Source organism: Tenrec ecaudatus, chromosome 18 (assembly GCF_050624435.1).
Source record: "Tenrec ecaudatus isolate mTenEca1 chromosome 18, mTenEca1.hap1, whole genome shotgun sequence".
Classification (NCBI taxonomy): Eukaryota; Metazoa; Chordata; class Mammalia; order Afrosoricida; family Tenrecidae; genus Tenrec; species Tenrec ecaudatus.
The window spans coordinates 47,645,671-47,667,715 of NC_134547.1; the positions used below are offsets into that span (position 1 = coordinate 47,645,671).

A 22,045-nucleotide genomic window follows, 5' to 3' on the forward strand; every position below is an offset into this window, starting at 1 on the left:
AACAAACAGCATGTGCACAGGGAGAGATGACATGCATCCAAGTGTCAACAATTGGTGACTCTGGGTAAGGAGTTGTGGTGTTGACTGGACTTTCCACGGGTGCTGTTCTGCACCCTACCCTCGTGTGTGCTCCCCAGAGAGCCTGTGAGTCTGCAGGGAGGGGTCTGTACCGGCAACCCGCTGTGCACTGATTTCACTCACGCTGCTCCTCTGGCAAGTCCAGGCCCTGTGGACGTACAGCCCGGCCTCAGGGGTCTAGATGCAGATGTGCATGATGTGTGCCTTCAGTCACCCCTGTTTTTCCCTTTGCATTTCTCCAGCTATAAGAACTATACCCTGGCGACTGTCTTTGGAAATCTGCACCAGGCTCAGCTGGGTGGTGTGCCCGGAACTTACCAGCTGGTTAGAAGTTTCCTGAACCTTAAACTTCCAGCGCCCTTGCCTGGACTTCAGGTACGGCCGGCTCTCTGTGTGTGTGCTCCGTGTCTCTCAGGGCAGTGCTTTCGCCCGGAGCTGTGCGACGAGCAGGGCGGAGGGAAGATGCTGGGACCCTCTCGGGGGGCTGGGCGTGCAGGAGCCCCAGCCAGTCATGGTGATGGCTCAGCCAGGCTCCGGGCTCAGGAAAGGATCCGACAGAGCCAGCAGCAGGTGCTGACGAGCTCAGAGGTGCTGTGAGAGGCAGGGCCTGGGATCAGTTCTGAGATGATTGCCTAGAAGCTGGGAGGGGGGTGGGCCCGACCCTGGGGCGCAGCCCTTCCCCTCAGCCGCAGGCATCTGGAGGTGTTCTCCTACAGCCCATTAGCCCAGGCGGAAGTGCTAGCCTGGGGCTTGGCACCAAGGGCGGTGGATACAGCGGGGGCTGGCTGGCTTCACACTCGCTGGGCGGGCTTCCCAGCCCGGGGTCTTGGAAACGGGTGTCCTGGGGCAGGAAGAGCATGTGGAGAAGGTGAGCATCAGGAGGGTGGCCCGCATGGTGACAGCCCTGAGGGCCAGACTGAGCACTGTGGACTTCAGTGGAGACATGGACTTGATCTGAGCTGGGTGTGAGGAAGAGGTCTTTGGGGAAAGGGTCCCAGGAAGGAGGTGGGGGGAGAGTGGAGGGCAGCCGGAGTACTCGGGAGAGTGGGCCCTGTGGGACAGAGCATGAGTGCGAGTTCTCCGTTCACGTTTCATGACCTCGTGTGCACTGGTAGCCTCGTACACTCGGTGTCTGTAGCTGTTGCTCTCTGGGGGCGGGGGGGGCAGTGCAGGGTGTTAGAGGAACCCCACGAAGGGCAACTGCCACTGGCCAGAGGACCTGCAGCTCCCTGGGCCTCGCTGTCCTCATCTGTGCGACAGGCCCGGCAGGGGCTATGAAAGATCAGTGGGGATTCTCAGAGTTCCCTGCCTTCACGCAAGAAGGGGACCTTGCTGGGCGCCGGCACCCGAGAGAGCAGCACAGTCTTTGTCTTACCTGCTCTTGGTTCTGGGCCTCCTTGCTCTTAGGACGGAGAGGTGGAAGGTCATCCTGTGTGGGCGTTGATTTACTATTGCATGCGCTGCGGAGACCTGCTCGCCGCTTCCCAGGTGGTGAATGGAGCCCAGCACCAGCTGGGGGAGTTCAAGACCTGGTTCCAGGAGTACACGAGCAGCAAGGACAGAAGGTACCGTGCAGGCTGGCGCTCCTTGGCATGCTGCTTGTTGACCGCTGCGCCGGGCGCCCAGTAGTCTCCAGCCCGGGGGCAGGGGTCTGTTAGAAAATGGGGAGCACTGTTGAAACGGGCATGGGAGCCCTCACAGAGAGCCCCGCCCCGCCCCACGCGGAGGCCTGGGACTCTCCTTGGCAGAGCTGAGCTCAGGCTGTGCCCGAGCACCATGTCAGGACGTGGCCCGCCATCAAGGGTGCCTTACAGAGCGGGCTCCCTGCGTTGTGGCACTCTGCTCATGAGACTGCGGCCCCTCTGTGCCGACTTGTCCTGGTGCCATGGCCGAAGTTAGGAGTTCTGATCTGGAATGTTCCGAAGTGCTTCTTGTCTGCTCGCTTGTCTTTCAGGAGCTCCGGCTCTGGGTTCTGCTACTGCCCTCTCAGCCCGTGCACCTCTCAGCCCGTTCAGTCTCGGGGGTGGGAGGAGTGGCGGTAGCTTCTATGGTCATTCCTGCAACAACCTGGAGGGCAGTCGTTTGTCTGGATCCAGAGTGCGCTGCAGTTTCCACAGGGAGCCCTGCAGTCCGTGCTGGACGGCTGCTGTGCATTCCTGCCTCCGACTGGCCCCTGCGTGGCGGAGCAGCCCTGGGGGCTAGAGAAGGGCCCCAGTCAGGCTGTGTGGGCATTGAGGGGCACGGGCAAAGACAGTGTCTGTCCCTTGGATGAAGGGAGGCTTCGTGGCTGTCGTGAGGACTTGTGTTTTCCGATGTCCTCACGGATCTCAAGAAGCGTAACTGTGTCTGTGACGCTGCCTGTCCTTGTGTCCTTAGATTGTCCCCAACTACTGAGAACAAGCTCCGACTGCACTACCGCCGGGCTCTCCGGAACAACACGGACCCCTACAAGCGGGCCGTGTACTGCATCATCGGCAGATGCGACGTCACCGACAACCAGAGTGAAGTGGCCGACAAAACCGAGGACTACCTGTGGCTGAAGGCAGGCCCCGCTTCCTCTGCCCCTGTCTGTGCTCTGTGCGGGCGGCCAGCGAGTCTCCCGTTTCCTGGCCCTGGTTTGGTTATGTCAGCCCAGCCAGTCAGCACTGTGCCCGGCGGCTCAGGAAGGCGTGGGCCAATGCGTGTCTTTCTCTGGGGGGTTTAGTTGAACCAAGTGTGCTTTGATGATGACGGCACCAGCTCCCCGCAAGACAGACTCAGCCTCTCACAGCTCCAGAAGCAGTTGCTGGAGGACTACGGTAAGACACCCAGAGGCGACCCAACCCACGCCCTTTCGAAATCTGTCTCCCCCTCGGAACCCCATGCCCCTTAGGGCCAGAGGGAAGGCCACGTGGCCTTAAGAGCGGGGTGTGCTCCAGAGTAGGGCCCACACTGTTGTCCCCGTTCTCTGAGCTGTGCTCATGTGAGACAAGGACAAGACCCGCCACCTGTGCTCCGGCCCCCTCCTTGTTTCCAAGATCTTGGAAGAAGGGTCCAAGATTCCAACCCACCGTCGGCACTTGCTGAGTTCAGACGGCTGTGAACGTGGGTGGGCCGCAGCGTCTTAGAAATCGCCCTTTCTCCTGCACAGCCAGCCTGGGGTCTGCTTCCCTCTCTCTCTCTCTCTCTCTCTCTCTCTCTCTCTCTCTCTCTCTCTCTCTCACATGGGACACTGTGGGCCCCATGGCATTCGCTCCACTTGCCAGTGGTGTTGGGAGGAGGCCACCGTGCCAGGGTCCCCATGCTGGTGCTGGCACCGCCCTGAGCAGGCCCTCTAGGCTCAGGCCGGCCACTTCCGTCCCTTCTTCCAGGGGAGTCCCACTTCACCGTGAATCAGCAGCCCTTCCTGTACTTCCAAGTCCTCTTCCTGACCGCCCAGTTCGAAGCAGCCATCGCCTTCCTCTTCCGCATGGAGCGGCTGCGCTGCCACGCCGTCCACGTGGCCCTGGTGCTGTTTGAGCTGAAGCTGCTCTTGAAATCATCCGGGCAGAGCGCACAGCTCCGTGAGTCATGGGGGCAGGGTTGGCGGGAGGGCAGCCACGCCACACCCATTGGGCAGCCAACAGGGCTTAGGACCCACCAGCCAGCGTGTTCGAGCACTGTGGGCTGTTGGTGCGTGGATGATTAGTGGTAGTGCTGTGGCTCGTGCCCTTACGGACTTTCCCTGGAGTGTTCATGGTTCAAAATGCTACGTCGAGTGTGTGTCTATGGTGCTAGAGAATGGACAAGAGCAGCTGTCTGGGCCTGGGTCATGTATCCATTAGGACCTTGGCCTTTGTGGCTCCCAGCCATCTCTGGGAGGGCCCGGGCAGTGTGGGTGAGAAAGGTTTCTGGTGAGAGCAGTAAGGACCACAGTGTGTGGTCCCCATCTTCCAGTGAGAGAGTTCGGGCACTGTACACAGGAGGGCATTGAGGACAGGGTGTGAGAGGTGAGCTGCGCTGCAGGGTCTTCCATCTCCGTGTCTGTGGTTCCTGGGCTGTGAGGGTCAAAGGGGCCTGGTGGTTGTGACCTATCCCTGTCCCCCCGGCGCAGTCAGCCACGAGCCCGGAGACCCTCCCTGCATGCGGCGGCTCAACTTGGTGCGGCTGCTCATGCTCTACACGCGCAAGTTCGAGTCCACAGACCCTCGGGAAGCCCTCCAGTACTTCTACTTCCTCAGGTAAGCTGCTCGCCACCTGCCGCCCCCCTGCACAGGACTGTCAGACCCCTTCGTGCCACAAACTGGTGCTTCTGCCCCTCACAGGGACGAGAAAGACAGCCAGGGGGAAAACATGTTTTTGCGCTGTGTGAGCGAACTGGTGATAGAAAGTCGCGAGGTACGTTGGTGTCTGTCCGTCCGTTGTCCATCGTCCTACCCCGAGTTTCAGTGTGGGCAGGGCGTGTGGCCAGGCGATGTCCAGAGTCAACTTCAGTTTCTAACCGACCACATCCTACTGTCCTCTCCTCCCTGTACGACTTCCCCCACCTGCCCTGCTCCCGCTCCCGCTGCTTGCCCGGCTAATGGAGTGACCCCTCTGTGTCTCTGCAGTTCGACATGATTCTGGGGAAGCTGGAGCACGATGGGAGTAGAAAGGTGGGTGCTGCGCGCCCTCAGGACGCGGAGTGAGGGTGACAGGCCCCAGGGGGTGGCCTTGCTTACACAGACGCTTCCATGCTTTGTGGAGCTGTACCTTCAGCACACTCACCTCTTCACGCCCCTCTTGTTCTCTGAGCCGAGGAGGGGGAAGGGGAGTGGGGGCTGCGCCCCTCCCTAGGTGGAAAAGGTCGTTTCTGAGGGCCCAGAAACGCCGCTGTGCCCTGAGACCCATGGGGCCTGGCCGGGCTGGAGCGTTCTCCTGTGGCCTCAGGAAAGGCACTCGTGCTTCCTCTCTGTCCCCAGCGTCTCCTGCTCAGCAGCGGGTGTGTGATGCTGCTGACAGGCTCCGGCCTGGCAGGCTCTGTGATGAGCTCGTCCTGGGGATTCCTAAGCGCCTCCCACGGCGACCCAACAAGGTGGGAGCGTGGTTTCCCTGTGGAGGAAACAGAAACAAGCTCAGTTCATCCCTTTCCCTGAGGTCCTGTGGCGCTGGAATTTGACCCCAGCACCCACCTCCTGACTCCTCTTGGCTGCCTCCCGGGTGGTGGGATGAGGTCAGCGCAGTCCATCCAGCCCTGCCTGCTTGAGAAGCAGCATGACCCTCCGAGGCGGCAGGGCGGCATGTGCTCTGCGTTGGCCCTCTCCTTCCAAGGCCGATGGGACCTCTCCTGCTGTTTGGCCGCTGCTGGAGGTGTGGGGATGGTCTTCGGTGCCTTGCCTCCTCTTACCGTGCCCTGTCGGACCATAGCCGGAGTCCCGCAGAGGAAATGTCTGTGCTTTCAGCTAGAGTGTTTTTCAGCGTCCAGTTGCAGCTCTGGGCTGAAAACAACAGCTCTGGGCCTCCATCTCTCTCTCTCTCTCTCTCTCTCTCTCTCTCTCTCTCTCTCTCTCTCTCTCTCTCTCTCTCTCTCTCTCTCTCTTCCTCCCTCTCCCCCTGTGTCCAGCAGCCTGGAGTCATAGATAAGTTTACCAGCGACACAAAGCCTATTATCAACAAAGTTGCTTCCGTGGCAGAAAATAAAGGCCTGTTTGAAGAAGCAGCAAAGCTATATGACCTTGCCAAGGTAAGGCGGGCCCGTTTCCTCCTGCACTGAATGCACCTGCTAGCCCTTTGGTATGAAATGCACTAATGCTCAGCAGGGATACACCAAGGTCAGTGGTTTGAGCCCACTGGTGAAACTGTGAGAAGCAGATCTGCTTCCATCACGATGCACTTCCAGACCCCCACGGGCAGCTCCGCTCTGTCCTTCAGGGTCGCTAGGTGCTAGAGTTGCTCAGTGGCAGTGAGGTTGGCTTTGAGTTTGGGGGCATTTTCTCCCAGTGCTCAGACGGTTAATGGGCCACTCAGAGTGGAGTTCCCATTTCGTAGCACTGATTATGCCCATAGGAACCCTGGGGGCATAGTGGGCTCTGTACTGAGCTGCCAACCTCACGGTCTGGTGAGTTCTCACTGGTGCCCAGGAGGCCTTTCTGACCATGGCAGCGTGTGGAAGGCTACGCTGTAGGACTGAACTGGTGTTGGGTGGCAGCTAGGTCAGTGTGCATCACGCTGAGCTGAGGAAGCCCGGTGGTGGTGTCTCCGTGGACCGTAGAATGGCTGATCAAGATTGTGCAGCCATTCCATTCCAGCAAGTGGGAATGAGCAAAGATAGGGGTATAGTCCGTGGGCTTTTTTTAAATTAAAACTTGTTTGTTTAAAATTGCTTAACATTTTGATTGAGGTGTAATTAGCCTATTGGACAGTGTGCCTGCCGTTTTTAAGGATACAGCCGGTTGAATTTCGTTTGTGGAAACACTACCTAAGGTCAAGCTCTAGAACATCCCCATTCATCACCCAGAACATACCTTCTCATATTGATATATTTACATGGCTTTCCCCTGGATTGGTGATTTCTTGAACAGAATCCTGACAAAGTGCTGGAGCTGATGAACAAGCTGCTCAGCCCTGTTGTCCCCCAGATCAGCGCCCCCCAGTCCAACAAAGAGAGGCTCAAGAACATGGCGCTCGCCATTGCTGAACGGTGAGGCCAGGGGCTGGCTCTGTGGGACCCCGGGTGAGGCCGCGGGGCTCCCTGTGGTTTCACACTGCTGTGACTGAGTCAGGCCGGGCGGGGAGTGTTTCTACAAATGCTGCGGGGTGAGCCCCAGTTTTAGGAGCATCTCCACATGGTGACCGTGATAAGAACAGACGATAGCGTGCTTATGCCAACTCGCTGGTCCTCACCGGCACTAGTCTGTTGGCTGGATTTTCGGAAGTGGCCCAGCTGTGTGACTCGGTGTGCACAAGCCTTCCTCTGGGCTTCATCTAGAAAATGCAAGTGTGGGGCCAGATGCTCACTCCCTTCTCTCTTCACTGGACACCGCACCCCCACCCTCCCCAGCCTCTGGAGATGCTACCCATCTATACGACTTCAAACATTTTATCCCGAGGGCCGCTCCAAAGAGCCAGGCTCTGAGACCTGTGCTTTACACAAGAGGGTGCCTTGTATCAGACACTCTGATGGCAGCACCTGAGCTGAAGCAGTGACCAACACCTCTTCCCCATCTAGCCCCTCGCCTCATTCCAATCCTGGCAGCCGCAGCATGATATGTGGTGGTCTACCCTGACTCCCGGTGGGTGTGCCCTGAACCAGTGAGCGCTGCATTTACTAGACCGTGCCACCACTGGAAGAGCATTATACCATCTGTTTGATACTAGAGGTCTGATTTCTGTTCTAACCGCTGGATGGGACTTCATCACAGGAATAGACATTCTTGTTGTTTGGTACCGCTGAGCTTTCCCCACTGACAGCAGCTCTGTGGACAATGGAAGGAAACACTGCCTGGTGCTGTGTGTCCCGCTCAGTGGCCATTATGTGTTGGTCCAGCTCATGAAGGGTCGTCCTCTGTTTCATCAAACGTGTATTATATATTTACCAGCCATTTCAAAGGCCAGCTGGTAAAAAGCTATGGTTGAGGGGATGGATGGATGGATGGATGGATGTAGGCGCATGGATGTATAGGTGAAGGCATGCATGGATGTATGGATGAATGGGGAATTCTGAGTGGCCCAGAGGCACCACTCAGATGCACCTGCTCCCCAGTGAGTCGGCTGCGTGAGCACACTCTCCATTTTCACTCCATGGCTGCGCCCTCAGAAGATACTTGCAGCCAAGTGACCCAGGAACACTGGTTAGGGGTGCTCTCCCCGGTGACATTCGCTGGCAGGTGGGATGTTGCCGTTTGCCATTGTCAGATACCCCCAGGACAGTTGCTGGCTCTGCCCGTCAGCACCCCCACTGTCCCCAGAGAGTTGGTGCTACAGTGGTGGCGGAGGCTGGGGAGCCGTGCTCTGCAAAGTGTGAGTGGATCCGTGCACAGGCCAAGAGACCCTGGGCTGTTTCACAATGAGCAGAGCTGTCTGTTCCCTGTGCCCCTCGCCCAGAGCTGAAAGGCTGTGATGCTTTTTGAATTCTTGCCTGCCTTTAGCGTAGTGCAGGAGTTCCGACCATGTTCCCGCCCCCTTTCTGTCCTCCAGGTACAGGGCCCAGGGGATCAGCGCGAATAAACTGGTGGGCTCCACCTTCTACCTTCTCCTGGACTTGATCACTTTCTTCGACGAGTACCATAGTGGCCACGTGGACAGAGCCTTTGACGTAAGCCCCTGGGACGGCGTTAGAAGCTCATGCTAGCACGTGCCCTGGAGACCCAGAGCTCCAGCTGCAGCTCATTGAACGCGAAGGGCGCCACCAGGGTGCCTGTTAGTGAGGACGGACGAGCACATCCTTGTGTGCGGCGTCCCCTTGTCCTAGTGTGAAGTCCCTGCCCCCTTGATCTAAAAGTCCAGCTGGTCTTCAAAGTAACTTGAAACCTTTGAGTTTGCGAACGATGTTGGGAAACGAGGATCGGAATGGAATTGCCGAAACCGTGTGTGCACGCTGGCTCGGCCCGGGGATGCCGGCCGTGAGGGCTGGTGAGGGCCGCTGTTGATGGGGTGATGTGATGCTCTGTGTCACGGGGGCTTGTGTTTGTTCTGAACAGATCATCGATCGCTTGAAGCTGGTGCCCCTGCATCAGGAAAGTGTGGAGGAGAGGGTGGCAGCCTTCCGGAACTTCAGCGATGAGGTGAGTGCTCTTCTTGCGCGGTCCCTTGGTGCCCCGCTTCTGGCACGAGCTTTGTCTTCCTGAGAGCGCTAGTGACCGCAGCCCTGGAGACTGGGTTCCTACACTGCTCTCACTTCTGAGCCCTGGGCTGGGACTCCTGGTGTCCTCAGGCTGACCCTCAGGCTGCAGGCTGCCGTGTCAGGCATGTCCTTGGGAGGAACGGGAGGGCCGGTTTGATCTTTGTATGATCCACTTGCTCTGGGTGCTCAACACCAGCACAGTGGCCATCCCAGGACCCGGTCCTTCTGCAGAGGCACCAGGCACTGCAGCTGGGTGCATGCCAGACCACCAGGAGGGCTTGGCACACCCTCACACCCAGGCCGCCCCCCCTAGGGCTTCTGGTTCCCTGATCCAGGCACCGACTAGGCCATTCCCAGGTGTGGCTCCAGGGAGACTCTTGCTCTAGAACCACAAGCCCTTAGGGCCCGCTGCCTGGTTCTGGAATGTGCCCGTAAAGCAAGAGGCCTATGATTTTAGAGGAGGCAGTCAGGCCAGCTTCACACGTGGGTCCAGGCAGGTGGGAACTGGGGCACATGCAAGCCCCCAGCCACTGTCCACTTCTTTCCTACCTTCCTCTGGCTCCTAGTCATTGCGTCCAGAGACCCCACGGGGGTGGTGGGCTCGTCAGATGGTCGGAGGCAGGGGAGGGTGGGGGGATGGGACGTGCTTCCTCACCTGTTTGCATGGAAGTCCAGGTGCTGGTCACTCACTCTGTGGCCAGTGCCAGCCTGACGCGGGCTGTTGACTCCCTCCTGCCTCAGAGAAGGGAGGGTGCGTGACCTCTGCCCGCGGTGAGCCCTCACTCTTGACCCTGATCGCCCTCCACCTCTTTCTGGTGACAGGTGCAGGGACGTGGTAGGGCCAGGCCCACCTGGCAGTGGCCCACCCTGCCTCCTCCTATTGTTAACTCTGGGGCCTCGGCTCCCGTCCTTACGACTGCGTCTTTCTCTGCAGATCAGGCACAACCTCTCGGAGGTGCTTCTGGCCACCATGAACATCTTGTTCACACAGTTTAAGAGACTGAAGGGGACGAGCCCACCCTCGGCATCCAGGCCCCAGCGCGTCATCGAGGACCGAGACTCTGTAAGATCCCTGTGTCCTGGAGGCCACCCTTCAGTTCTGCTCCCCACTGCCCTCTCCAGCCATGTGGCCACCGTGGCCTTCACCAGACAGCTCGTTGAGCCTGAAAGAACTTGTTGGTCTCAAGCCACAGGGGAAATGGGCTGGGCTGGACTGGGCCCACGTCCCCGCTCACAGTGGGCCACCATGTGTGCTTGATTCCGTGGGGGCTCCACACCCCTTTGTGAATGGGCAGCGGCCTTCTGAGCTCTGAGGCATCAGGGAGCAGCTTGATCAGGCATGATCAGTGGAAGATCCTGCATCTCCCATAAAAGCCCTGTGTGTAGACACATGGGATACGCAGCCTCTGCGCTTCAGGAGGGTGGTGCCTCTCTAAAGGCAATCGTCTGAAGTGGTGTGGGCATTTTGAACAGTTGTCTACTGAGTCATTGACACTAGGAATCAGAGCGGAGGCTGTCTCTTGTTCTGTTACTGGAAACTGCACTCAGTGCCATCGAGTCGGCGCTGACTCAGCACCCCTGGTTGGAAACACAGGGTTCAAATCCTACGGCTGTCTTCTTCCCTCCTGGACCCACGCCATATGTTCAGTTGCCAGGCACTTGGGTCAGGAGGGGGGTGGGGAGAGGAATGGAAGGCAGAGGGGAAGATACCCAAGTCACAGCAGTAGCCATTGGTTGGCGTTGGAAGCTCAGAGCCCACAGATGCAGCTGGAACCAAGCCAGCAGGGGCAGAGTGGAAGTTAGTGGAGTTGGGTTTTGAAGCACAGAATTAGGTCCGGCCTAGCTAAGCATGTTGGGCCAGAGCCGCTTGCTTGGAACACCCGTGTGCCAGTTGATGGGCTTTGCTGTCTGCTGGCACCAGGGCCCGGTAGGCCAGGCTGAGTGGCTGCAACAGGCTGGGCAGGCATGCCAGTGAAGGATCAGCCCCACAGCAGTCTGCCTGCCCCCAAGGGTTAGCGCATGAGGCCACATGGTGCCCACTGTCAGCCCCTGCTCTGACTTCGAAACTCACCTGTTTCCTTCCCCTCCTCCCTCCTTCTCTCAGCAACTCCGAAGCCAAGCCCGAGCCCTGATCACCTTTGCCGGGATGATACCCTACCGGACGTCTGGGGACACCAACGCGAGGCTGGTGCAGATGGAGGTCCTAATGAACTAGCTGCCCAGCTTGGGGACTCAGCCGTCAGTACAGCGCGTGGGGGGGGCAGGGGCTGGTTTCACTTCTGTTGTGTTGTGGTTTCTTTTTGTATTACGTATTTTTGTCAACACCAATAAATTTTTTTGGTTTATATTTCTTTTAAACATCCTTTTATTTTCATTGTTTTGTTTTGCTTTCCTTTGTTTTGCCTTTGACGTTTTTGTTCCGTTTTTATTTGTGCATTGCGGGGAATGCTCTCTCTCCTCCTGAGCCAGAGAATTGCTAGGCCCCGTGAGCACCTCTGCCTTCGTTAACGCCCACCGTGAACGATTAAAAGTCGCCCAGAGTGAGCAAGGACCAGCAGCTGCTGGGCGTTGCGTTTATTTACATCTGTGTCCAGGCAGCAGGTGTGGCTGGTCTGTCTGGGGTGGGGTGGGCTTGAATGCCTGCTGGGTGAGCACTGCCTGCAGGAAGTGTCTCCATGGAGCCTGGGCTCCAGATGGGCCCGAGCACCTGCTCTTCTGGCCCCCTGCAGACAGGGCTGCAGGCAGAGGGGCCTCGGGCCTCGGGCGGGCACGCGCACACACACACGTGCACGCTGTGTGTCGGCATCTAGGCAGCTGCTCCCAGAGAGCAGACCCCTCGGATTAAGGAGTGTGGGTGCTTCTCTCTCGTGCCCGGCGGTCAGCTCTTCCAATTGAGTGACTGCTTCTCTACTTGTGAAGCTGACTGATTTGCTAGCCCGTAGGTGGAGTTCAGAGGCCGGTGTGTGACACCAGGCAGCATGGGCCCCCAGGCCCTGGGCAGTAGTTGTCTCCTTCACTGGCTTTCTTTCTCCAACCTTGAGGCCCAGAGCCCTGGACCAAACTCTGGATAGGAAAGAGGGGCATTGATTCCTGAAGGGGCTGCTCAGGCTGCACTGAACTGGGCAGTGTCTGCTCTGCTGTAGTGTAATGACCGCTCCCGGGGCCAGGGCTCTCGCAGCGGGTGTTAAGGTCCCCAGAGTCTGTCAAGGTGATGTTGGTGTGTAGGGAGAAATCTCTCTCTTCCAGGGGTGTGTTTACCCTCATCACCCTTGAGTGTTTGATTGGCCCACGGTTTCACTACCTGCCCCCGGGGTCTCATCTTCCAAACAAGACCAGGACCCTCGCGACTGGCGGCTGAAGTGCAGGCGGCTCAGAGCGGCTGGGACAAGCCCTCAGAGACACAGGAAAGGGCCGGTTGGACGGATCCTTTGTAGGGGCTTTGGGCTTTGAAATCAAGGAATCCATCCATTTGCTTTTTGCCCCCAGCTTCAGAGAGAAACGTGAGGTGGAACAGGTTGTGTACTAATCACCCTGGAGCGACAGTCTCATCAGAATGAGTGCCCGATCAGCACTGGACTGTCTAATTGGAGACTGAGCGGCAGCCCCGCCTTTTGATGCATGGTTGGCAGGCATATCCTCGTGTAAGCTCTGTGAGCACAGCTATAGAATCCTGCCAGTGTGCAGCCCAATTGAAAAGGAAAGATTACTTGCTCTTTGAATTCCCGCCTGCTTTTGTTGGCATCCACGCTCCAGCCAGCCTCCTTCAGACTGTGCTCAGCAGTGATGGCCATTGGGCCGGGACTAGACCGCCTCAGACACCCATCCACTCCCCAGGCGGCGGCAGGGCAGCCGTCCAGCTCAGCAGATTGCCACCATGCCATGCAGGAAGTGTTGAGGGCCTGGGCAGAGTGCAAACCCCTGCCCTGGGGTGCCAGGGTGCAGAAAGTGAGCCTGGCCTGACTAGACCCATCCTGTGTCGGCCAGCGGGCGAGAGTGGTGCCTGTGGCCTTCCTGGTAGGCATGTGCACCTGGTGGTACACATGCCTGGCTGTGACGTCGTGCGGGCTGTTGCTCCTGCTTTGGGGATGTGTTAGGACAGGTCAGCCAGTCAGGAAATAGGCAAGGACGGGCCGTTTCAGGGTCCTGCATGTCTCCCCAGAAGGTACGCCACCTCCAGCCCATCTTCCGTCATTCGTCACATCGCCGCAGTGCCCCTCGCAGACCAGGCAGGGAGGTGGGGGCAGGCATCTGTCTCTCCCTGCTGCTCGTTCTAGCTGACGGCTAGAGCGCTGTGAAAGGAAAGTCAGCTGTGAGGGCTGCCCTCGACCTGCCGAAACAGGCCCGAGTCAGCATCAGCCGGTGCTGGGCAATGTGGGGCAGCCGGGGACACTGCAGATCGGTCAGGGACGGTCCCGTCCGGGGTTCATAAGTCTGGGAGGATGAGTGTTCTGTGTGCCCTGCCAGAGCGGTGCCAGGGTTCTGTTCCTAACCCAGAGAAGAAGGAACCAGGGTTGGGGTCCCCACTGGGGGTGGCACAGCGTATGGTTGAGCAGAGACTGCTTTTCCCTCCCGTGTCCACCCGCTGGCCCATGTCCTCTGCCATTGCCTTGGCACCTGGACTCACCCTTGCTTCAGCTGGAGGAGAGGAAGGTCCCCTGGCGACTGTGGGAGCGGTTAGAGCTGCACCTTCAGCAGCAGGGGGCAGCGGGGCAGCTCGCGCTGGGCGGCCTCCAACCCAGCCTCTTCATCCAGGCCCAGTTTAGCAAGTCGGACACTGGCTACCCCATTCAGGTTGAAGGTCAAGTAAACAGCAGGTGTATATTACAGTGCCGGTGTGATCTGTCTACTCCAGCGGAAGAGCGCCTGGCGTGCAGTGGTTAGAGTTCTACTTGAGTCCGCCCGCTGCTCCTAGGGGGTAAGAAGTGGCATAAAGGTAATGGGATGGGGTGGGGTGGGGGGTGGGCCGTCTGCATTCCCGCAGGGCCGCTCTGCTGGGTTGTGCAGGACCCCAAGGGCAATGGGCACGATGATGCCACATGAAGCGAGAGAGGGCAGTAGCTGTCACTGCTGGGTGCACCAGGCAGGCAGAGATGGCGTGGCTGAGCCTGCTGCTATCGTCTCCTGGGCACTTTCCCACCAGGCAGGGTACTGCCTTTCCCCCACTCGTGGCAGTGCGGGGCTCTGTTCAGCGGCCTGATCTTCCCTGCCTTTGCTTTCGCGCTCCTGCGGGGAGCTGGGGGGCTGCGCTCTGCATGTTCCTTTCTCTACATTAACCGCAGTGACTGTTTAGGATGTCCCTTCACCATCAACCCCCACTGTACCCAGTGAATTTCTGGAATGCTCTCCCACTGGGTTGTGTGTTCCCTTTGCTCAGTCCTTCCTTCAGTGGAGCAGAAACCTCTGGGAAGTTCCCTGGGCATGTCCTGAGCTGAGACCCAGCCCTGCCCCTTCTCCACCCCCTACAAGGCGGGCTCAGAAGGCCTGCCTGGCCCCTGGGCCTACCAGCCCCGGCGTGCTCTGTACGTGGTGGACTTGTTCTCCCCGCTCCAGCCTTGGAATCTGGCCTCTGGCCAGAGAGGGGGTATGTCGTGGGAGTGGGGGTTAGACTGTGTCGGAGGGGTGGTGGGCTGAAGGCCCTAGCACGGGGGTGAGCCCCACCTGTGACATGCATTCTGGGAGGAGGCTTTGTGTTGGATCCTCAGTAGCAATCATTTTAATGGGGGTAAGGGTAGAAGATGGGTTGCGGGCTTTGGGAACAGATGGTAGAAGTGGCTGGGCCCTCACCACTAGACAAGTGTCACCTGCCCTGTTGGGCTGTCTTGGCCTGTGTTTCTGACCAGGAGAGGTGTGTTCAGGGTCTGAATCGTGATTTTCCTGAGGACTAGCTAATGACCAGCACTTGGGGATTCGTATTTCTCCACCTGGGGGACCTTGCTCCGATGAGAGGCCCTGAGGTGACGTGACTCCTGTCACCCTGGTGGCCAGGGAAGGGACTCCATGGGAGTCTTGGCTCATCCCCGTGGCATGGGGGTCCTGGGCTTGTGTGTACCTCCGGGCCACATACAGTGCTCCCTAGCCCCCGGCATCAGGTTGCTCGGTCTGCTTTGGCCTCTACTGCACTGCTGTAGCTTTGAGCTTGTGGACAGCTGTGGAGCCCGCTGAGGGGTGGGCAGGGGCCTGGAAGAGAGCGAGCTCCCGAGGTCAAGGGCAGTCCTGATGTCCAGGTCTTTGACTTGGGGACTTTTCAATGGCATGGGGATACTTTCTGAGCCCTCTTAAAACGTCTCCCAGTGGCAAGGGGCTAGAACAAAGTTAGGGCCTTGGTCACCCCAATAGGAGGGGCTGCTCACTGTCCCCTGGCGTGACAGTGATGGTGGGGGTAGGACTCCTGAGTTTCTCTAAGGGTTCTTGTTGGATGCTGTGGGGTGGAGTTGGCTCCTCCCACTGATGGTGGGGTGGGACTCCTGAGTTTCTCTAAGGGTTCTTGTTGGATGCTGTGGGGTGGAGTTGGCTCCGACCTTACAACAGAGGAAGCAGGGTCGGGCCTGCCTGGGGCCTCCCACCCCAACTCTTCCTATTCTCCAGCTGTGGCTGCAGCCCCTGCGGAGCCACTCTGTGAGGCCCTTCCTGTCTTTTGCTGCCCCTCCACTCTACCAAGCGCGGTGTCCTTTCCCATGGGTTCGTCCCTCCTGACAACACGTCCAAAATGCATGAGACGCCATCTCGCCAATCTTACCACTAAGGAGCAGTCTGGCCGCAGCTCTTCCAGGGAGGTCTGCCTGCTCTGTGGCCGCCCCGGCACTTTCAGTACCCTTAGCCAGCAGCATCGTTCAAACGCATCGACATTTCCTCGGTCTCCCTTCTTCAGTGTCCAACGTTCCCACGCACACGGGACTGTTGAAAACAACATGGCTGAGTCGGGCCCACCTTCATCTTCAAAGTGACAGCCTTGCTCTTCCACACTTGAAAAGGCCTCGTGCAGCAGCGTGACCCGGTGCCATGCGTCCTTTGATGCCTGAACTGCTGCCGCCGTGTGCACCGGTGTGGAAACACGCGAGACGAAGTGCTGGTCAACGTCGACCGTTTCTCCATGTATCACGGTGTGACCTGTGGGTCCGGGCATGAGGATTGGGTTTCCTGTACCTTGGGGTGAACTCCATCCTGAAGACTGTGATCCTGGATCTTCATCAGCCGGTGCTTCAGGCCCTCCTCACTTTGGACAAGCAAGGCTGTGCCACCTGCGTATCGCTGCTGACTGGCTCAAAGAAACCGTGCCCCCTTCGTATCCGGGACATGGGCAAATTATGTCGAGAGCAACGGTAAACATTAGTACCACTTCTCTCCGATAGAAAAAAAAAACTTTTGCATTCCATTCACCAAGCATGGTCGATGCATCTTGATCGATGTGTGATCGATTTCAGACCGGAGACAGTCGTGTTCTTCAGTTTCTGCACCCCCAGCTTCAGGGATTGTGCGTAAATTTGAATGACCGCTGTACTGACTGGCTTTCCTGTATGCAGATAGGCATTACCCATCACAGACAGCAGTGTGCTTCAAGATGGATCCTGAAGGTCCTTTCTGACCGCAGATGCAACGCCACTCACTGCGAATTTGTGATTGCCGGCATGGCAACCGCGTGAGTTTCTAACGCGAGGTGGCCAGCACCAGTCCATTTCAGCTCACGAATGCCTAGAACATCAATCGTTATGGGTTCCAACATACTTTTTACAATGTAAAGTTTCCCTAAATGTATACAGTTCCCGGCCCTGCCATTAATTGCTGTTGGCAGCTATTTCTTCTCCTTTGGGGTCCCGCCACCTCAGCAGATGGAGGTCCTACAGAACCTGCACCGCCCACGTCCTTCGCGGGGCCAGACCTTCCTCATTTGAGTGACTTCCGGGGCCCGTCTGGCATGGCCATCTGATGGTGACGGTCTACGCCTATCTGTAAGTGTCCAGTACCTGACACGGTCTCTGTGCTCTGCATCAGGTTTTCCTGGCTAATTCCTCAGCAGTGGACACCCAGCCCTTCGTCCTAGTCCTGTTCCCAGTCCGGAAGCGCTGCTGAGACCTGCTCGCTCTGGGGGACCCTGCCAGTACCTGAAATACCAGTGACAGCCTCCAGCAGCAGCAGCTCACACCCCACCCACAGACGGCTGGAAGTCCTCATTGACTCAATCAGACTCGTGGATCAGCTGGCTTGTATGTTTAGGAAAATTTACACCAAACCCGCTACCATCAAGTCAACTCCGGCTCGTAGTGACCCTATAGGACAGGGTAGAACTGCCCCTGTGCTTTCTGTGGCTATAACTCATTTTAATAGATTCAGGTCTGTTTTTTGACCTTTAGGAGTGTTTTCCAGTCGAGTCTGATAGGGTGCCGCACTCTCCCCAAAGTCTGGTTTTGGGATTCCCTGGGGATTTCATCACTCTGCTCACCTTGCTTTCTGTTGCCTGCCAAGACTGTAACTTTATGGGAGTAGAAAACCTTGTCTTTCTCCTGTACGACGCTGGTAGATTTGAACTGCTGACCCCCCACTAGGGCTCCCACGATGCCACCAAACCAAAACTTAATGACCTCGAGTCAGTGCTGACTCAGGGGCCCCATGTGGGTTTCTGAGAATGGAATGTTTCCATGTTAGGAAACCCAGCCCTTGTGCTGGATGCCACCCCTCCAGGTTACTGTACTTCCTCCGTGCAGACATCAGCGATTGTGCCCTCTGGTGGCTGGCAGCCATCATCAGCTGTGCGAAGCGCCCGCTGCACTAGGATTTCAGGAACTTCTTTGAAAACTCAGGTCTGTGAGGAGAGCTCAACAGCGGTAGAGAAAGCGGAGTGAATCCTGAGAAACTACTGCGGTGCTCAGTGCTCTGCACCAAGACTGGACTGGACCCCAGGCCCTGGGGGCTTTCGTTCTTCACCTGCGAAGGGCTCTGGGGCTGAGTGGTGGGGAGGTGTTTGGAAGGGGCTTAGGCATGCAGTGTGATTGGGTTCACACCTCAGCTAGGTGGACTGCCTGAGGCAGAGACGTGGGAGCCATCTATAGGGACCAGGACTCAGACCTGCCAAAGCGGGGAGACTGGTGCCGTACCACCAGTGTACCCGGAGATGGCCCTGCTCCCAGATGCTACGAGCCTCAATCTCTTCCTGGCCCAGCCGGCCTTGTCTCATCCCTCAGCCACATTGGCAGCTGTATACTTTCCAACCACACAGCAGGAGACTGCGTGGAGGGCCCTGGGTTGGGTGGAGACCTGCCGGGGTGGCTGCCCGAGTTCTTCAGCCTGCCTGTGGGTGTGCAGCGGTGAGTATGTGGGTGTACCCTGGGGATGGGCCTGCCAGCAGAGAGATGGCTCGGAGGGTGGTGAAATTTGGGGGTTGCAATGGTGATGAGATTCCTTATTGCCATTGGGCTTCAGGAGCCATGGGTCCAGCAAAGCGCTGGCAGTCAGCTTCATTGCAGTTGTGTCTACCCAGGGGAGAGACATCTCTGTGCTCACGAGAAGAGTCTGCAATTCAGCATGCCCCGGACTGATCGGAGCCTGATTGGAACCTCCGTCCCCAGCATGGGCTACTTTTGCAGCTGCTGTGCACAGCCCAGTTATGGCCTGGAGTCACCTGGGCCTCTCCACATCCTGGTGTGATTGGCCTGGAAAGAGCCCTAGGCGCTGATTGGTGGGATATATTTGTTTCATTTGTGTGGGGTTTTCTGTGTTCTTGTTTGAGTGTGTTCTCTGCCCCCCCCCCCCCACACACACACACCGAAAAATAGTTTTTATACACAACAAAATCTTCAGCAATTCAACAGTTTCCACATGCACAGTTCAGGGGTGCTGATGCTATTCACACAGGGTAGTCTCATGGCAAGAGCTTCCCAAATTATTTCACCGAAATCTGGAGCCCTGGTGGTGTAGTGAGTTCTCAGTGGACTGCTAATCGCAAAGTCAGCAGTTTGAAACCGCCAGCCGCTTGGGAGAAAGATGAGTCTTTCTGCTCACATAAAGACCCCCAGCCTTGGAAAGTCACCAGGGAAGTTCCATGCTGCCCTACAGGGACACTGTGAGTGGAAGTCACTCAATGGCAGTGGGTTTGGAGAGGCAACTGACATCAACTCCACGCCCCTAAGCAGAGCTCTCCTTTCAGCTTTGGTAACCACTGCTCGTCCTGGTTTCTAGGCATTTGCCTGTTCCGTGTCGGTGAGTTCATCCAGTACCGGCCCTTCCGTGACCACCCGACTGACTCCCTTCCCTCTGAGGCCTGGGACGTGCACCAGGACTGCATCCCTCCTCAAGGTTGGCTCATGGCCCATCACACGTACGTGTCATGTTCTAGCTGACCCGCGTAATAGAAAACCTCCCAGGGGCTCTCCGTGCCCAGCTAGCGTCAGGAAACTTTATTCTGACCGGAAGCAGGAAACGAAGGAGGATGTCCCTGGCCCCTCACACCACACCCGGGTTTTCAGTCCATGGTAGGCTGTGGGAGACTCCCTGAATGGGAGCTGGCCAGTGCAGGGGCAGCACACCCACTGGGTGCCATCCCGGATCAAAGCCAGCCTCCCAGCACTGAGGGTACCTGCTGAGGAGGGGTGCACTCTCCACCTGGCATCTCTGAGCCCATGCAGGCTGCTTCCATCCCTGGCCCCTTGGCAGTGATTCCCTTTCCTAGTGCCGCCTGCCCACCTTCCTGTGCCCGCCACAGATAGGCTTGCAGCCCCGAGCTCCAGGCCTGCCAGGCACCAAGGAGCACAGGCTGGGGTCCAGGAACCCTTTGGAGCTGGTCCCCCTCCACTTAAGCACAAACGCACCTGGAGGCAAGTGCTGCCTTGCAAGTGACCCTTGGGAAGTGCTGGGGGGCCTCTGCTTTGGGGTGTTACGGCCAGCAGCCTACTCCCTGTATCTGGTAAAGGGGCCCCCAGATGGGTGCTCTCCGGCATGGGGCTGGCACCCTCAGCACATTCCTGCCTCTCTGAGGAGCCTGTCCAATGCCGGCAGCCAGTCAAAGCGGGGTCCGCTCCTGGCCGCACTCCTCTGAGCCCCTGACCCCTCCACCTTTCACCTCAGCTAAGGAGGAGCCCCAGGTGGCTTGCATGTTGGGGCGCTAACCACAAGGTCAGTGATTCAAACCTAGCAGCCCCTCTGCAGGAGAAAGAGGAGGCTTTCTTTGCCTGTAAAGGTTTACAGCCGCAGAAGCCCGCAGGGGCCGTTCTACCGGTCCTATAGAGGTCGCTTTAAGTCAGAGTAGACTCGATGGCAGTGAGCTTGAAGTTTTTAAAGGGCCGGGGACCAAAATAGCAACCACAAACGCACTGATGTTTCTAAACCATGATGAATGTGTCTCCAAGCTGCTTTGTCCACAAATGTGCCCTCTTGACCCTCGAAAGCTAGTTCTGTCGCAAGAGCTCCTGTTGGCAGGCAATGACGCCAAGGCCTTAGGTGTCAGGTGGAGTGGGGGTGGGGTAGGCAGCACAGACAGGCCCTGCCCCCAGCTCCCTCCCAGCCCCTCATTGTGCCAACAGGACAGCGGGCACTGGGCTTTTAAAAGCAGCTCTGTGATGGGGGTCCTGGCCCATGGAAGGTTCTGATGAGGAGCACACAGCGGGCCCAGCCCAAGCAGAATGACCACGCTTACCCCAAGGTCTCAAAAGAAGAGACAGCGGTGAGCAGTCAGCTCAGAACAGCCTCATGGTGAGTGCATTGGGGGCGGGGGGAACGGATGAAGGGTGGTGGACTGGGTGGGGAGGGGATGTGCGGCACAGGGCAGCAGCACACCCCAGCAGGCGGGGACACTAGCTACAGCATCCCTGCTGGATGGGTGCCACCCTGCTGGTGCCCAGGCTGCACACAGGCCATGCCCTCCGTGAAAGGAGGGGGGAGGGGATGAAATCTTACTCTCTTTACCCCAGAATTTTTTTTCCAGACTTTTGTTTGACTGTTGTTGAGAATATATACAACAACAGAACATTTTTTAAATTATGGTACTGCGTGTAACAAAGCATTTGACGTGTCAGACGTGGTCACAGGTGGTGGCCCAGTGGCATGACTTAGGGTCACCATGCTGTTCAGCCACAAACGTCACTTTTATCGGACTGACCGCAGGCTCTGGTTCCCATTTCTGCTTTGGCTGCCGGGAAGCTCCAGGCTCGGCCCTAAGCTCTCGCCTGGCTCTAGTGACTGCTTACCTCCCTCGGCTTTATTTCTGATTGCTTTTCTGTATCCCCAAGGGTACCCTTGACCCCAGCAGAGGAAGCCACTCCTCTCTGAGCCCACGTGGCTTCTTACCCAGGGCTGGTGCCACCTTCTCCTCAGGCTGTGACTGGCCCTATCCCATGAGTCTGTGGGCAGTGATCACACCTGGCCTTGTGCCTTAGGGCCCAGGTTGTACTAGCACCGCACACTATTGATAGCTACCATTGCTTGGGAATGGAAGGTGCCTAAGTAGTAAATTGGAAACCAGAGCACAACCGAGTCTGGCCGTCAAAGGGAAAGCCACGGGACTTAACTCATTACAGTGGCTTATGTGCTGGGCTAACTGCAAAGTCAGCAGTTCAAAACTACCAGACACTCAGCTGGAGAAAGACGAGGTTTTCTGCTCATAGGAGTTGCCGTCTCAGAAACCCACAAGGGCAGTTCTACCCTGCCTGATGGGGCCGCTGCTGTGAGTCGGCATGGACTCGGGGCCTTTGCTTTAGTTTCAGAAACAACATTACCGCCTCTCAGCACTCGTGTCCCTCTGAGTGACACTGTCTGGTGGGCGGACCAGAGGGCAGAAGGGCCCTCCTGCCTTCCCAGTGCTCCCACTGCCCAGGGTGGGGGTGGAGGGTGCTTCCCTCCCCATTTCCCGCCAAACCTGTGAGGCCGAGAGGGCAGGGCCCAGCCTCCGTGGGTCCCGGGCCTGGGGTGGACTTCCGTGACAACACGCCCTGCCGGGTCCAGCCCTTTGGAGCCACACACGCGCCGAGGACGCCGGCGGCCCAAGTTCTGGTATCGTTGCTGCAGCTGGTGTTGTGAATCAGGCCGACGAGCAGCGCATCCTCTTACCCGGCTATTTCACGACACCAGGGTTGCATCATACCCATTCTCTGCAGGCCAGACTCCAAGAGGGACAGCGGCCCGCGGCGGCGTAGGGGCTGGGCGTGGGGGCCTGTCTGTGTGAGTGTGCTGACTGGGAACCCCCTTGGAGCGCTTGGGAGGCTT

General features: G+C 57.9%; 1 protein-coding gene and 1 long non-coding RNA gene across 2 annotated transcripts in view; one reads left to right on the forward strand and one right to left on the reverse strand.

Moving 5' to 3' along the window:
- NUP93 (nucleoporin 93) overlaps positions 1–11,219 on the forward strand; it is a 104,432-nt gene extending 93,213 nt beyond the window's left edge. Inside the window, exons 9-22 of the mRNA XM_075536800.1 lie at positions 321–453; positions 1,486–1,643; positions 2,455–2,620; positions 2,783–2,876; positions 3,429–3,620; positions 4,151–4,277; positions 4,362–4,434; positions 4,647–4,691; positions 5,642–5,758; positions 6,597–6,715; positions 8,212–8,329; positions 8,715–8,798; positions 9,792–9,920; positions 10,962–11,219. Coding sequence (XP_075392915.1) covers positions 321–453; positions 1,486–1,643; positions 2,455–2,620; positions 2,783–2,876; positions 3,429–3,620; positions 4,151–4,277; positions 4,362–4,434; positions 4,647–4,691; positions 5,642–5,758; positions 6,597–6,715; positions 8,212–8,329; positions 8,715–8,798; positions 9,792–9,920; positions 10,962–11,072 — 1,666 coding nt within the window. The 3' untranslated portion in view covers positions 11,073–11,219. The remainder of the gene's footprint in view (positions 1–320; positions 454–1,485; positions 1,644–2,454; positions 2,621–2,782; positions 2,877–3,428; positions 3,621–4,150; positions 4,278–4,361; positions 4,435–4,646; positions 4,692–5,641; positions 5,759–6,596; positions 6,716–8,211; positions 8,330–8,714; positions 8,799–9,791; positions 9,921–10,961) is intronic.
- Positions 11,220–11,221: 2 nt separating this feature from the next.
- LOC142431836 (uncharacterized) lies at positions 11,222–21,859 on the reverse strand. Its single transcript, XR_012780851.1, has 3 exons — positions 21,699–21,859; positions 13,482–13,765; positions 11,222–13,146 (listed from the first exon to the last, which is right to left on the reverse strand). It is a non-coding gene; the product is annotated as an uncharacterized LOC142431836 (long non-coding RNA).
- Positions 21,860–22,045: the final 186 nt, after the last annotated feature.